Source organism: Schistocerca cancellata, chromosome 8 (genome assembly GCF_023864275.1).
Source record: "Schistocerca cancellata isolate TAMUIC-IGC-003103 chromosome 8, iqSchCanc2.1, whole genome shotgun sequence".
Lineage (NCBI taxonomy): Eukaryota > Metazoa > Arthropoda > Insecta > Orthoptera > Acrididae > Schistocerca > Schistocerca cancellata.
This window is the reverse complement of record NC_064633.1, coordinates 346,497,953-346,513,612: the sequence shown is the minus strand read 5'-3', so window position 1 is coordinate 346,513,612 and position 15,660 is coordinate 346,497,953. Positions and strand designations below refer to the sequence as shown.

At 43.2% G+C, this 15,660-nt stretch overlaps 1 protein-coding gene across 1 annotated transcript in view; it reads left to right on the top strand.

Annotated features, from left to right (window-relative positions):
* LOC126094774 (venom carboxylesterase-6-like) overlaps positions 1 to 14,870 on the top strand; it is a 92,585-nt gene extending 77,715 nt beyond the window's left edge. The window contains exons 9-10 of the mRNA XM_049909327.1: positions 5,584 to 5,713; positions 14,544 to 14,870. Of these exons, the coding sequence (XP_049765284.1) occupies positions 5,584 to 5,713; positions 14,544 to 14,691 (278 nt within the window). The 3' untranslated portion in view covers positions 14,692 to 14,870. The remainder of the gene's footprint in view (positions 1 to 5,583; positions 5,714 to 14,543) is intronic.
* The last annotated feature ends 790 nt before the right edge of the window (positions 14,871 to 15,660 follow it).

Here is a 15,660-nt window from a genome sequence, read left to right as displayed (position 1 = left end):
AGGCGTCCTGACACCCATCACGCCCCTTGAGTTTAAAATAGTTTCTAACGTCCTTAATAGAACCTAACTGCCAAAAACTGACGGAGATCAGTCGCACGAGTGACCAGACTGTCGTACGATGTTATCGGGCGACTTCTGGCGACGGTTTCTGGCATTCGTTGTCGGTACCACTATGAACGCGAAAGAAGTTTTGGGGTGGAGAGGGGGGGGGGGGGGACGCGGAGGTCCATAGGTCCGTTCAACATCTGTGTGTCTCTGCTTCTTGCAATCTCGTGGTAAAAGAAAGTTGCGTTGGGGCTACTTATAGTTCGATACAGGACGAGCTGAGCTCATCTACACAAAATAATGTGCCAGACAGAATGACAGACAAGAAAAGAAAAGTGACCTAGACATAAGGAACCCCAGACTTTTCGACGTAATGAATGACAACTCACCTCACCTGGTCAAAATGCAAAATGAATCTAATAAACGAGAGGAAAAAGCACAGCACTATTCACCTACAGCATTTTTTTACTCTACCGCCGATGTCTCGTTGACGACAAGCATGAGATACAAGGCATCTTTTGGTGGCACCGCACGCCATAAAAAATAAACTTTTCAGGGTTTTCTGCATCCGAGTTCGGTTTCACCCATACCCACACTGAATCTGAATTCAGTACTGGACGTCATTCGCCGCTATTTCGTACATGCCCCTGCAAATCACCTCCAGCCGACGGAAATACGTAGAGTTTCAAAGGCAAGTGCAAAGCGCTCAAATGACTTAATCTTTAAAAGGTGAGAACAAATTAAATGTGAGCGGTGCTTGAGGCTCAAGTTACTGAGTAACATGAGAAAAGTGTACAGCAACGCCTGATGTCAGAAGAACGTTAGGCGCCATGCTTACGGAATAGGTAATGATACAGCACCAGACTCCCTCGTGAGTCACGTAACTATCCTTGTTGTTTGTTCTACTCATCCATTCCATTTTCGTGTGTATTCGATTGTTATTCCGGCGAGTGTAATATGATTTTCACCTATTCACTAGAAATCCTGTTCTCACTATATCTAACTTCAAACTATTCCTCGCTCCTCTTTAAATGTTGAACCTACCTACGAGGTGCAATCAAGTTGTAAGGCCTCCGATTTTTTTTCTAATTAACTACTCATCCGAAATCGATGAAACTGGCGTTACTTCTCGACGCAATCGCCCTGCAGACGTACACATTTTTCACAACGCTGACGCCATGATTCCATGGCAGCGGCAAAGGCTTCTTTAGGAGTCTGTTTTGACCACTGGAAAATCGCTGAGGCAATAGCAGAACGGCTGGTGAATGTGCGGCCACGGAGAGTGTCTTTCATTGTTGAAAAACGCCAAAAGTCACTAGGAGCCAGGTCAGGTGAGTAGGGAGCGTGAGGAATCACTTGAAAGTTGTTATCACGAAGAAACTGTTGCGTAACATCAGCTCAATGTGCGGGTGCGTTGTCTTGGTGAAACAGCACACGCGCAGCCCTTCCCGGACGTTTTTGTTGCAGTGCAGGAAGGAATTTGTTCTTCAAAACGTTTTCGTAGAATGCACCTGTTACCGTAGTGCCCTTTGGAACGCAATGGGTAAGGATTACGCCCTCGCTGTCCCAGAACATGGACACCATCATTTTTTCAGCACTGGCGGTTACCCGAAATTTTTTTGGTGGCGATGAATCTGTTTGCTTCCATTGAGCTGACCGGCGCTTTGTTTCTGGATTGAAAATTGGCATCCACGTCTCATCCATTGTCACAACCGACGAAAAGAAAGTCCCATTCATGCTGTCGTTGCGCGTGAACATTGCTTGGCCACATGCCACACGGGCAGCCATGTGGTCGTCCGTCAGCATTCGTGGCACCCACCTGGATGACACTTTTCGCATTTTCAGGTCGTCATGCAGGATTGTGTGCACAGAACCCACAGAAATGCCAACTCTGGAGGCAATCTGTTCAACAGTCATTCGGCGATCCCCCAAAACAATTCTCTCCACTTTCTCGATCATGTCGTCAGACCGGCTTGTGCGAGCCCGAGGTTGTTTCGGTTTGTGATCACACGATGTTCTACTTTCATAAACTGTCGCACCCACGAACACACTTTTGACACATCCATAACTCCATCACCACATGTCTCCTTCAACTGTCGATGAATTTCAATTGGTTTCACACCACGCAAATTCAGAAAACGAATGATTGCACGCTGTTCAAGTAAGGAAAACGTCGCCATTTTAAGTATTTAAAACAGTTCTTATTCTCGCCGCTGGCGGTAAAATTCCATGTGCCGTACGGTGCTGCCATCTCTGGGACGTATTGACAATGAACGCGGCCTCATTTTAAAACAATGCGCATGTTTCTATCTCTTTCCAGTCCGGAGAAAAAAAATCGGAGGCCTTAGAACTTGAATGCACCTCGTACATGATTAAGAAATCGAACACCTAACATTCCGACCCATAGAATATCAGATTTGTTTTTCCTGGTGACATAATGCAACCGAAACGGCACAATATGCCAAAATATTTGTTACCAACTTCCCATTTGAAATTCCATAATTGATCACGTTGCCCTCAGTTTTCAGTAGAGCCCATTCTGTTCGTCCATCATAAGCTACTCAGAACGCATTTTCCCCGATAACATCCACATCTACACCCATACTCCGCACTGCACCGTGCGGCGTGTGGTGGAAGGAACTTCTGAACCCATTCTCATTTCCTTCCATCTTGTTGCATTCGCAGTAGGCGCGTACTAGTGACTGTCGCTAAACCTCCGTATGAGCTCTAATTTATCTGATTTTCTTGTCGTGGTTACTTCGGGAAACGTTTATAGGAGGAAGTATGAGTAATATGTTACACTGTTCTTAATGGAACACGCTATCAGAATTTTTCAACAGGAAAACGCTCCATGATGCAAAACGCCTCTCTTGTAATATCTGCCGCCGGCGTTTGCTGAGCATCTCTGACAAGGGGGCCTCGCCTACTCGTCATCACCGATTTCGTCCCAGTTTGTAGTATGCTAGCTTTTGGCCACGGCTTCTTCTTCGTGGATATCGAACTCGCACGAATTTTGAAAAATCCTGAATGTTATTATCGGTGAGAAAAACGGATGTAAAAAAATTCAAGGTCAAGCTGCCAAAAGAACGCAACGGACATTTTTCGTGTCAATTCAACAAACTTATCAAAGATAATATTTTCACCGATTCAAGAATGTATATGGGTAATGGGATTAAACTGTTATTATTATTATTATTATTGTGATAAAAGGTTCCAAAATACTACTTTTTACGGATTCTATAATTTCTATCCTGGTTTATTTAGTATAGTTTTATAAAACTTCTGCTGTCCCGATTTTTTTCTTCCAATATAAGGAAATGATCCGTAAACGAAACTGAGTCCATCCACATCAAGAAAACATTTTGCCAATTTTACTCATTTTCACGGACAACTCACACTTGACCAATTATGGCAAAACTGTTTTCACTAAAAAGCGTGTAAAGGTTCCTAAGACAGCTTTCCTGCGTCTCCTATGGATTCCGATTTCCCCGTACTGACACAGATAAAAAAAACACACTGTATGCATAGATAACTTGGCCTCTAGGTGACGTATCGAGATGAGACACGGGCCAGATTTTAATGTAGAACTCCAACAATACAACTATGAAAACCACATCCAATTCGTGCAGTAGTTTTTGCGTAATTCGCTTAGAAACATAAGGACATACAGACAGACAGACAGAAAGACAAACAAACAAAAATTCTAAAAATAATTGTTTTAGCTTCTATTACTAAGCATCCCTCGTATTAAGTATCTCCTATGTACAGACATCGGCACAGATACATTTGTATTAATGTAAAGATATAGATAATACGTCAGTTGTTGATCGACTCAAAAGTATATGATATTAAAGTTTAATGTCCGGGTCATTGATGTCATTAGAGACAGCGATATACTCCAGTTAGAGAGGCATGTGTCGTTGAAACTAGTTTTGACTTTAACAGATTTGTCTCAGCCGCTGTAGCAGTTCAGACAGTGACGTAAAACCTGGTCAGGATGCCGAAACATAGTTTCTATGTTTACTTTTCTCTGAAAAGCCGAAATCGTATACACTTCATAATACACTCCTGGAAATTGAAATAAAAACACCGTGAATTCATTGTCCCAGGAAGGGGAAACTTTATTGACACATTCCTGGGGTCAGATACATCACATGATCACACTGACAGAACCACAGGCACATAGACACAGGCAACAGAGCATGCACAATGTCGGCACTAGTACAGTGTATATCCACCTTTCGCAGCAATGCAGGCTGCTATTCTCCCATGGAGACGATCGTAGAGATGCTGGATATAGTCCTGTGGAACGGCTTGCCATGCCATTTCCACCTGGCGCCTCAGTTGGACCAGCGTTCGTGCAGACCGCGTGAGACGACGCTTCATCCAGTCCCAAACATGCTCAATGGGGGACAGATCCGGAGATCTTGCTGGCCAGGGTAGTTGACTTACACCTTCTAGAGCACGTTGGGTGGCACGGGATACATGCGGACGTGCATTGTCCTGTTGGAACAGCAAGTTCCCTTGCCGGTCTAGGAATGGTAGAACGATGGGTTCGATGACGGTTTGGATGTACCGTGCACTATTCAGTGTCCCCTCGACGATCACCAGTGGTGTACGGCCAGTGTAGGAGATCGCTCCCCACACCATGATGCCGGGTGTTGGCCCTGTGTGCCTGGTCGTATGCAGTCCTGATAGTGGCGCTCACCTGCAGGGCGCCAAACACGCATACGACCATCACTGGCACCAAGGCAGAAGCGACTCTCATCGCTGAAGACGACACGTCTCCATTCGTCCCTCCATTCACGCCTGTCGCGACACCACTGGAGGCGGGCTGCACGATGTTGGGGCGTGAGCGGAAGACGGCCTAACGGTGTGCGGGACCGTAGCCCAGCTTCATGGAGACGGTTGCGAATGGTCCTCGCCGATACCCCAGGAGCAACAGTGTCCCTAATTTGCTGGGAAGTGGCGGTGCGGTCCCCTACGGCACTGTGTAGGATCCTACGGTCTTGGCGTGCATCCGTGCGTCGCTGCGGTCCGGTCCCAGGTCGACGGGCACGTGCACCTTCCGCCGGCCACTGGCGACTACATCGATGTACTGTGGAGACCTCACGCCCCACGTGTTGAGCAATTCGGCGGTACGTCCACCCGGCCTCCCGCATGCCCACATACGCCCTCGCTCAAAGTCCGTCCACTGCACATACGGTTCACGTCCACGCTGTCGCGGCATGCTACCAGTGTTAAAGACTGCGATGGAGCTCCGTATGCCACGGCAAACTGGCTGACACTGACGGCGGCGGTGCACAAATGCTGCGCAGCTAGCGCCATTCGACGGCCAACACCGCGGTTCCTGGTGTGTCCGCTGTGCCGTGCGTGTGATCATTGCTTGTACAGCCCTCTCGCAGTGTCCGGAGCAAGTATGGTGGGTCTGACACACCGGTGTCAATGTGTTCTTTTTTCCATTTCCAGGAGTGTACTTTATTTTTAAATTTAATTTTGGTGTAAGATTAAACCACAGCCAGACTTTCTGTTATGTAGGCACACGCCACGCCTCTCAAAGCAGCATGGTCTTCTACACGCCTACTGATGGCGTGCCGGACCCGAACACAACGTTTGGTCATTTGAGACTGACCATGCTACGGCTGTGGAGCAACTTCATTAAGAACGGGTAAGTAGTGAACACGTGCTATGTTTTATATACTACAACAGCTAATGTAGTTACTTCCTTTCTTCTTTTTCTACCATCGCATCAGTATCTCTCGGCCCTTGTAGAGTAAAGAGCCCATAGGCAATAGATAAATCTGTTGAGGCACACGGAGCGACTAAAAAAGAAGACAATGGCCAGGCGATCTAAATCCACAACTATTTCGCAATTGGCTGGCAGTACAGTTCGCATACAGCACAACTCTGAAATGAAAAACTGCAATTGCCGTGTGCGAACTTCGAGTAGAGGAAGTATTGTTCGCTGCACACGAGCATCTTTCGGTTACACCTGGAATGTGACTATAGATTCAAGTTCAGAGGAAGATATGGATCACAGTTATTACACACGAATGAGAAAACGAAAATTCTGGATTCATCCATACATCCAAAGAAACTTAAACCGAAGATTGTATGTATCATACAAGGAACTGTAACAGAGTCGTAATTCATATCTTTTTATACGAGGGAGGATCGGAAAGAAACACACAATAACTTTTATCTTCTATGGTATTTCAGCTGGAATGTTGAAATTTCACGACGATCTACTTTGAAGCCTGCAGCTATACAAGGCCTTTTGTTTTCATGTGCAGCTTTAGCGAGAGAAGCCTGAACTACGAAGAAAACATGGCACGCCTGTTACTGTCGTCAACTTGTGAAGAGCAGTGAAGTGTAGTTCTATATTTGTTGGCCAAAGGTCATAAACCGCGTGAAATTCACAGGGACATGCTTGGCGTGTATGGGGCGATTCTATGGACCGTAGCAATGTCACCAGGTGGTGTGCTATTCTCTGAGAGGCCCTTTGAGCCTAGTGATTCGCAATGCTCCGGTCGGCCAGCAACTGCTGCAACCCCGCAGAATGTCGGAGCCACTGGGGCAGCAATTTTGAACGACCTTGTCGCAGCAGTTCAACAATTCCTATGGTGCGGTGTACGGCATTGTTCATGATGTTGAAATTTCGCAAAGTTTGTGCTTGCCAGGTGCCTACGAACCCGCACACAGCCACAAGAGCCAGCGAATGATGACAATCTGAGTTCACTTGACGCCTTATGCTGCAGAAGGGCATGACTTTCTGCAAGGAGTCTTCACTGTTGATGGGTGGTGGGCATGCCACTACATCCCCCAAACTAAGCAGGCCCTTATGGAGTGGAAACTTGCCGGCTACCCAATACGGAAAAAATTCAAAGCTACTCAATTTGCTAGGAAAGTGGTTGTGACAGTGTTCTGGGATATGTATGGTGTGTTACTGATGGACTTTGCTGAATACAGGACCACTGTGAATGCTGCAGCCTACATAAAAACTTTGGTTGAGGTCGTGCCCCTCGTGGCAAACGCCACAACATTAATGTTGACAGTGTCAAACTTCTTCCTGAGAACGCTCGCTCCCATGTTGCTGCTCCTGTTCAAGAGAAAATCGCCATATTTGGGTAGAGGTGTTTCATCATCCACCATACACTCCGGACCTTGCACCGTCGGACTTTCATCTGTGTCGTCCCATGAGGAAATTACTGACCGGCAAACGCTTTGGGATAGATCCGAAAGTGAAATCAACAGTCTTTTATATGGATATACTCCAATCAAACGGACTTTTACGAACGGAGCATATTGAAACTGGTACCCTAATAGGAGAAACGTGTTGAGAACGTTGGTGACTATATAGAAAAGTAGGTACAAAATGTGAGTTCGTTTGTGACTTTTTTTTTTGTTACCTATTAAACTTTTTGGTAAGATCTTCCGATCTTCCCTCATAGAACGACTAATCAGTGCTGTAGTGCTTTCGCGTAGTTGATTTCTTCCGCCATAGCACAGGTAATATACCAGTACACTACATACATGATACAGGCCACATGAAATTCTATTCCCTCTTCATACCACGTTTTCTCTGTCTAACCCTACTCCAGTAAGTTGTCTGGGAGCTCATAGGTGTATGAAATGGGATATTTTTCCGCTTCCTGTACAAAACTATCATAGCTTGCTCGTTCACCTTCGAATTAAACCAATACAGAGCTGTGTTCGAGGAAACGACGCAACTGAGATCGCTTGGCAAACGCGGGTGCCGAGTCGCTGGCAACTGGTTGGCAACGCGTTCCAAGCGATTTATTGGTGAGTCACTTTGCAGTCGCGCCGTCTGCGGAGCACTGTTTAACAACACAGTAGCAACTTTATTAGGAATGAGTAAGTGGAGAACACTTGCTGTATTTGATGCACTATAACGAGGGCCGGTTTAAGGAGCAAGGGGCACAAGCTGCCGCTTGGGGTGCCAAGCCGAGATTTCTATACAGTACATATCATAATTGGTAGCGTCCGGTTGGGGATCGAAGCTGAGAGGGGAGCCAGGGCCGCCCAAGTGCTAGATCTGTGTACAGTGCGTATCAAAATTTGTAGCGAAAACTGACACGAGTGAAAGCGTACGACGCCAAATAATAAGCCGCTTGTACGGAACACTGTTCTCGAACTGAATACAACAGTTAACGTAGTTTTTGCAATCTGTTACCAACTCGGACGCCAGCAGTTTTCATTTCAGTCGCTCCAGTGTGCGAGCGGCCTTAGACCACACACGATATCGCCTACAATCGGACGCCCGCTTTGATCCCCACGAGCAAGTCATTTACCAATCAATTTCGAACGTCACTGCCGTTGAATTCTGCTGTGGTAAATGAGCTGCTATGTTTACCAGCAGCAGCAGTTAATCTCTATGTGCCCATAAATGCTTGCAAAAACATAAGGAAATAAAAAAATTAACATTGCAACTTATTAAACATGTTGTGAAACGGTTTTCTTGGAAACTGCAAGGTATGTCACAGAATATATTACATTTTTCATTGACGTCAGGTATTCCCGTCTGTATCTCACGAATATAAAATCGTTACTATCTTTTTTAACTTGTCAGTCTTGTAGTTTAATTTCAAGTAAGTACACAGTTGGTTATGCGATCTCGATACTGGTATTGTAGGGAAGCAGCCTACTCACGCCGTATAAAATTCACATCAGTCTTTCCATTGTGTGCCAGCCTAGTCCGCTGTAACTAGCTCTGACGTCATAAATGTTGCGCAATACTTTAATAATCAAGTAAATAACCTGAAACGTTTCTAGCATGTCAGGAGTAATACTAAAGCAATATGTGTTGAATATCAGTTCAATAACTAACCATTTTCGAAATTTGGACGTTTTTCTGTAAAAATCACTGGCGCAACAGAAAAGAGCTAGAAACTTAAAAATTTATATTTAGATTCCTTTTGCATAATAATTTAGTAGAAACAGTATTCTGGATCTCACAAATTAAAATTTTAGTCGAAATTCATGATTTTCTGGTTTTTGTCTTAGAAATTAAGGAAGCAAGATAGATTAAGTAGGCGAATAAATAAGGCTAGCATGTTTAAATTTAAGTAGAAGGGAGATCCGCTATAATCATAAAGATGTGAGAAGTTTCAATTGAATAACTATAAAACGATAGCAATAGTGTATCTCCAAAGGGCAAGTTCAGAGCTCGTCTACTGCGTGTAGTATAATTAAATTAATTCTCTCGCCAAAAATATTTGACTTAGCCACGTCAGACTTTTGTTATGATTACTTACCTGTGTGCTGAATGCACATTTAAATTGAGAGCTTCATCAGCCATCAGCAAAGGAAGCGATGATTTATTCAATAACTTAAAGTGGTGCATTACTAGCCCAGCGGCTAGTCGGAAGAGCAATTTTGATCAGGCGTTCCCTTAGCCGTTCGCACTGCGGCTTTATACAGGGTTATTGCAAATGATTGAAGCGATTACACAGCTCTACAATAACTTTATTATTTGAGATATTTTCACAATGCTTTTCACGCACATACAAAAACTCAAAAAGTTTTTTTAGGCATTCACAAAAGTTCGATATGTGCCCCTTTAGTGATTCGGCAGACATCAAGCTGATAATCAAGTTCCTCCCACACCCGGCGCAGCATGTCCCCATCAATGAGTTCGAAAGCATCGTTGATGCAAGCTCGCAGTTCTGGCACGTTTCTTGGTAGAGGAGGTTTAAACACTGAATCTTTCACATAACCCCACAGAAAGAAATCACATGGGGTTAAGTCGGGAGAGCGTGGAGGACATGACATGAATTGCTGATCATGATCTCCACCACGACCGATCCATCGGTTTTCCAATCTCCTGTTTAAGAAATGCCGAACATCATGATGGAAGTGCGGTGGAGCACCATCCTGTTGAAAGATGAAGTCGGCGCTGTCGGTCTCCAGTTGTGGCATGAGCCAATTTTCCAGCATGTCCAGATACACGTGTCCTGTAACGTTTTTTTCGCAGAAGAAAAAGGGGCCGTAAACTTTAAACCGTGAGATTGCACAAAACACGTTAACTTTTGGTGAATTGCGAATTTGCTGCACGAATGCGTGAGGACTCTCTACCGCCCAGATTCGCACATTGTGTCTGTTCACTTCACCATTAAGAAAAAATGTTGCTTCATCACTGAAAACAAGTTTCGCACTGAACGCATCCTCTTCCATGAGCTGTTGCAACCGCGCCGAAAATTCAAAGCATTTGACTTTGTCATCGGGTGTCAGGGCTTGTAGCAATAAACGGTAAGGCTTCTGCTTTAGCCTTTTCCGTAAGATTTTCCAAACCGTCGGCTGTGGTACGTTTAGCTCCCTGCTTGCTTTATTCGTCGACTTCCGCGGGCTACGCGTGAAACTTGCCCGCACGCGTTCAACCGTTTCTTCGCTCACTGCAGGCCGACCCGTTGATTTCCCCTTACAGAGGCATCCAGAAGCTTTAAACTGTGCATACCATCGCCGAATGGAGTTAGCAGTTGGTGGATCTTTGTTGAACTTGGTCCTGAAGTGTCGTTGCACTGTTATGACTGACTGGTGTGAGTGCATTTCAGGCACGACATACGCTTTCTCGGCTCCTGTCACCATTTTGTCTCACTGCTCTCTCGAGCGCTCTGGCGGCAGAAACCTGAAGTGCGGCTTCAGCCGAACAAAACTTTCTGAGTTTTTCTACGTATCTGTAGTGTGTCGTGACCATATGTCAATGAATGGAGCTACAGTGAATTTATGAAATCGCTTCAATCATTTGTAATAGCCCTGTATATAAGAAAGCTGCGCGAGAAAGGAAGGCCCCAGTTCTCTCCAGACGCTGAATAGCACGGGAGTCGCGTCGCGTCGGTATCATTGCTATAAACAGCCTCGGATGCCGTAATAAGTTACTCGGGATACGAGTAACCATGAAATCGTTTTCGAGTGAAGTGTTAATTCTGGGATTACTTTAATGATCTGTCTTTAGTTTGCGTATGTCGTATTTTCACGTGCCGCCACGGGATAGACATTCTACCATTATTTAGCGTGGCGTTTGATGAACATTATCATCAAATCATGGCGAGCATTCACTTAGACATTTAGTTTGAACAGTTACAGTTGCGTCAGCGCATTAGACTCTGAACTGCTCTGGTAGTTGGATTATGTGGATTCTTTTTAGTCTGTGACTTTCAGAATATAGTGAACATTTTTAGAGAATCGTTTTTGATTATGAATCCCAGACGATCTCCTAATGCCTCAGAGCTATAAGCTGTAGCTATAAGTGTATTTCTCAGATGAAGTGGGCACTATGAATTCTAATTACAGGCTTCACGTTTTTGCTAATCACTTTCTGGTTGCCAATATTGTAGTTAGAGAGCCGGTGTTGAGAATGGCAAACAACAGCATTAAAGACTGCATAAATAATAGAAACATTCATATAACAAATAATTCCACCCGCCGGCCCACAAATGGTGAATCGGCCGGGAAATGCATCTTTTCTATATAACATTCTACATTATATTAATTAACAATAAAATTCCACCCGCCGCCCCACAGTATGTCTACAGAAATGCTACCAAATATAGCACTACTGACTTCCATACTCTTGTAAATTGTGTGAAGGAGATTATAATGATATGAAATGACAAGGGGCTTCAGAACAGCTGTAGAATAGCTGAGACTTACACGTTTAACTTGAAATGACCACTTAATAATACGGCACCTCATTCTGTATGCTTTAACACTGCGTCTAGTTGTTTCATAAATAAATCAAAATCACAAGATAGGGCCCTGTGTATACCACTACTGCTATCAACTTCCCATGAATTGTACTTCTGCAACATAAGTAAATGATAATGCAAAATCAGAAGGTGTCATTGTTTTTATATTTGTATTTCTTCGTAATATACGCAGCAGAGGTAAATGCTGACCCGTGAAAAGTCTAAAGGTGTAATTGTTTTTATGTTTGTATTTCTTCTTAATTCAAGTGGAAACTCCGGCTTCAACATCATATTTCAGAATGGTTTGTACTCCCTGAAAAACTATGGAGTATAACGTAAAGTACCTACTCTCTGTGAGCAAAGCGAAATCAAAGAAGACTACACCGTCACGCTTAAGAACTAGACAAATGAAATGCAGCTAGGAGACAAATCGCCATAGATGGCCGATTTGTCGAATCCGATTCATCGGGAAATTTTAGAGTGTTCAGCGATCAATCTGCGGACAGAGCGACCTAAAAACTGTCAACAATGCTAAGAAACGGTGGCGTTCTCCACCACTAAATTACCCCTTACTTTTCTATCTGCGGAGTACCAAAAATTTGAAGGCTTTTAATTTAGGCCATGCAGAAACTTCTCGGGAACAGAACGGTTAACATAAGCGTTAGCTACATACAGTACTTTATTCCTTTCTTTTTCTTATTTTTCTATTATATCATTAAAGTATCTTCATGCATTGCAAAATGTCGCTACAATGGAGGCAATACATGTTCCTAATGCTTATATGGTTACTACAGTTTTCAATCGACGCAAGCAGCTTTGTTTCTTTATTCGTTTTCTCGGTTTATTTCTCATAATAGATGCGCTCAGATGAAGGAACTCAGGCGTTAAGAGAAGTCATAATTTGCTCTGAACGCTTGATGGTGTTTAAACAAAAATTCTCTTTATTCTGGGAACAACGTAACGTAGCTACACAGCGTTAATAATATGGATATAAATCATAGAGGATAAGCAAACCAAAGTAACTAAACCATCATGTGCTTCTGTTCGCGAAAGTTCTTTATTTTCGAATTTTTGAGCGCCTCGTATTTACAACGATTCTCTTACAGTATACTCTACTCCTCTTTACCTATTTAATTTAATTCGCATTTTAAATTTTTCCTAGCCCGCTGTGGAATATTTCTTTTCTCAATACATCACACAAGTAATACTAAAGAATATGCAACTGCCACATTACAAACTGGAGTCCGAAAAGAGAAACCTAATTGTCATACTGCTATTACAATTCATACATACTATCAAATGCCAAAGTTCGCAGCATCAACAGTGAACACTAACATTAAGTTAAAAGATGTGCGTTTTCCTTACTTTAGTTTATATTCTCTTTCCGTAATTCTGTTACAGTACTGTTCATACGTCACTGCAGTGGATCTTCCTAAGCCCTTTGAATATTCTATTAGGCAGTTGGACACCCTTATTGCATAGTGTGCCTCGATTGGTCCGTGTCTGAAGAGAAGAGTGTATGATTTCAACAGATAAATGAGTCGTTAGTGAATATGAAACGAGCAAACCTCGCAAAAAATTCTAGAAGCTATTGACAAACGCAGTTACTGTTTTCTTTGCCGTAATATCAATAATATGGATCTGTACTTTTTATGAACGTTCTACCTAAAATAACTAATACTTGACATCTAACCACCCTTTGTCAGAATGCAAAACACGGTCTGGAAACATTCCTTCCGTAAGCGACTGTAACAGCTTTAAAAGGCTTCTAATTCTGCAGTAACTTCAGTGGAGTGCATAAAGAGAACTAACTTGTTACAATGGTTGCTCCTCATATGTCTCCTCTAGTTGCTTGTTAATGAGTTACCGGTACTAAATGAAACTCCTCACTCGTCAAGAGCTGTGGGGAGGGGGGGGGGGAGGGGGATAGCTCATCTCCCCCTGATAACAATGACTGTGGGTAGTGCTTTGAGGTTGTCATGTTTGGTGATTCTTTTGACAACACAGAATTTCTCGTCTCTTTCCATGTACAAGAAATTCATTCAAAACCCTGCAGCACTGAAATCAGGCAAGCGGTGTTTTCACATAGGAGTTAGACGATCCATGAAAAGATGATCACAGTGTTTCCTGACTGATTTTCCGATCATTGTGATTTCGCGACACTCCGATTGGCACTTATCTCTACAGCTGGGAAATTATTAGAGGGCAGACAGGGGAGCAACACCAGAAAAAAAGCTGGATTTGAGTTTCGGGCGTCAGTTATGCTAATTTTCATTCTCTTTCATATTTTAGTGAAAGCTCTGAACGAGAGAACCGTCTATGAAGGAATAACCGGTGTGAAAAATGACTTACAAACCAAACTGATACTTTCTGGCAAACTCAAGCAATGGTTGTTAATATAGTGCACAGATTCGGTACGGTTCTATAGGTGGCCTACCACCCCGTCCTACAAGCCAACGCACAGTATGCCCCTTGATGCGAACAGGGCAGATTCACGTATAGTTCATTGCATCAGGTCTCCAGATGAAGTGTACGATCTTCCAATAATAGGTTAATCAAGCCATGTATATTCCTCCATCACAATGCAGAGGCTACTCAACGATATATGACAAGTATGTAGAAGTAAATTTTCATTTCAGCAGGTGATCAGACTACAGCATAGAAATGGAAGTGCAGTTATTATACTACTGACACACAGCCAACTGCTACCACACACCTTCAGTAAATGTACATGTACCAGCCCGCACAACACTCTTGAGCTATAAATGATTGTGACCTTTGTTTCTTTTACAGAACACCATGCCCGGAGGGTGAGGAGTTTATCTGGGAGCCTTTTGATAACACAAACCTTTACTACGTGCACATCACAGACACAGTCAATCTGGAGCAAGCCGTGTTCAAGGAACGCATGGAATTCTGGCAACAGAATATCCCACTCTGAAGTTTAAGTAATTACTGATAACTGCAATTGTTGTGCACGACTACATTTGCGCACTGTTGTTCACTCAATGTGTCTATCCTCACAATTTAGATAATGTATGATCATTATTGATCTGTTAATTTGGACTTATGTACTTCATGAGAAGAAAGAGTGCTGTACTGATTTCATACCTCAAAACAGAATACCTTATTCAATAAAGAAAAGAAGTAGAAAATTTTTTGTATTATCTTTCTGACTAAAAACTACTGACACAATGTACATCTGAACCAGTCAGCTATAAAACAGAGATTACGGCATACTAGGTGTAAAACAAAGGCCTATAGCTAGAGAGATGCTCAATGAAACACGTTTAGCTGTCAAGAGAGTGATGCATGAAGCCTTCAATGACGAGTGTAGCAGAATATTGTCAAATGATGGCACCAAAGTTAGCATCCTGTCTGTATCGTATGAGGCAGGAACAGAAACTGAGAATAGCAAAGCAAAAGCTGAAATGTTTAACTCTGTTTCCAAATGTTCCTTTACAAAAGGAAACACTGAGAACTGCCCCAATTCAATCCTCCTACCACTGAAAAGAAGAGTGAAATAAGTGATAGTGTCAATGGTGTTGAGAAACAGCTGAAATCGTTAAGACTGAACGTATCTCCAGGGCCTGATGAAATCCCAGTCAGATTCTATACTGAATTTGCGGCTATTTTCCCCTCGTCTAACTATAATCTGTTGTATATCCCTCGAACAAAAAGCTGTACCCAGTTCTTGGAAAAAAGCACAGGTCACACCTCCTTACAAGAAGGGTAGAAGAAATAATACACAAGACTACTTCCAGTACCCTTGACATCAATTTGTTGTAGAATCTTAGGAAATATTCTGAGTTCAAATATAATGAGACATCTTAAACAGAATGACCTCCTCAATGCCAATCAGCATGGATTCCGAAAAAAACGATCATGTGAAATCCAACTCGCACTTTTC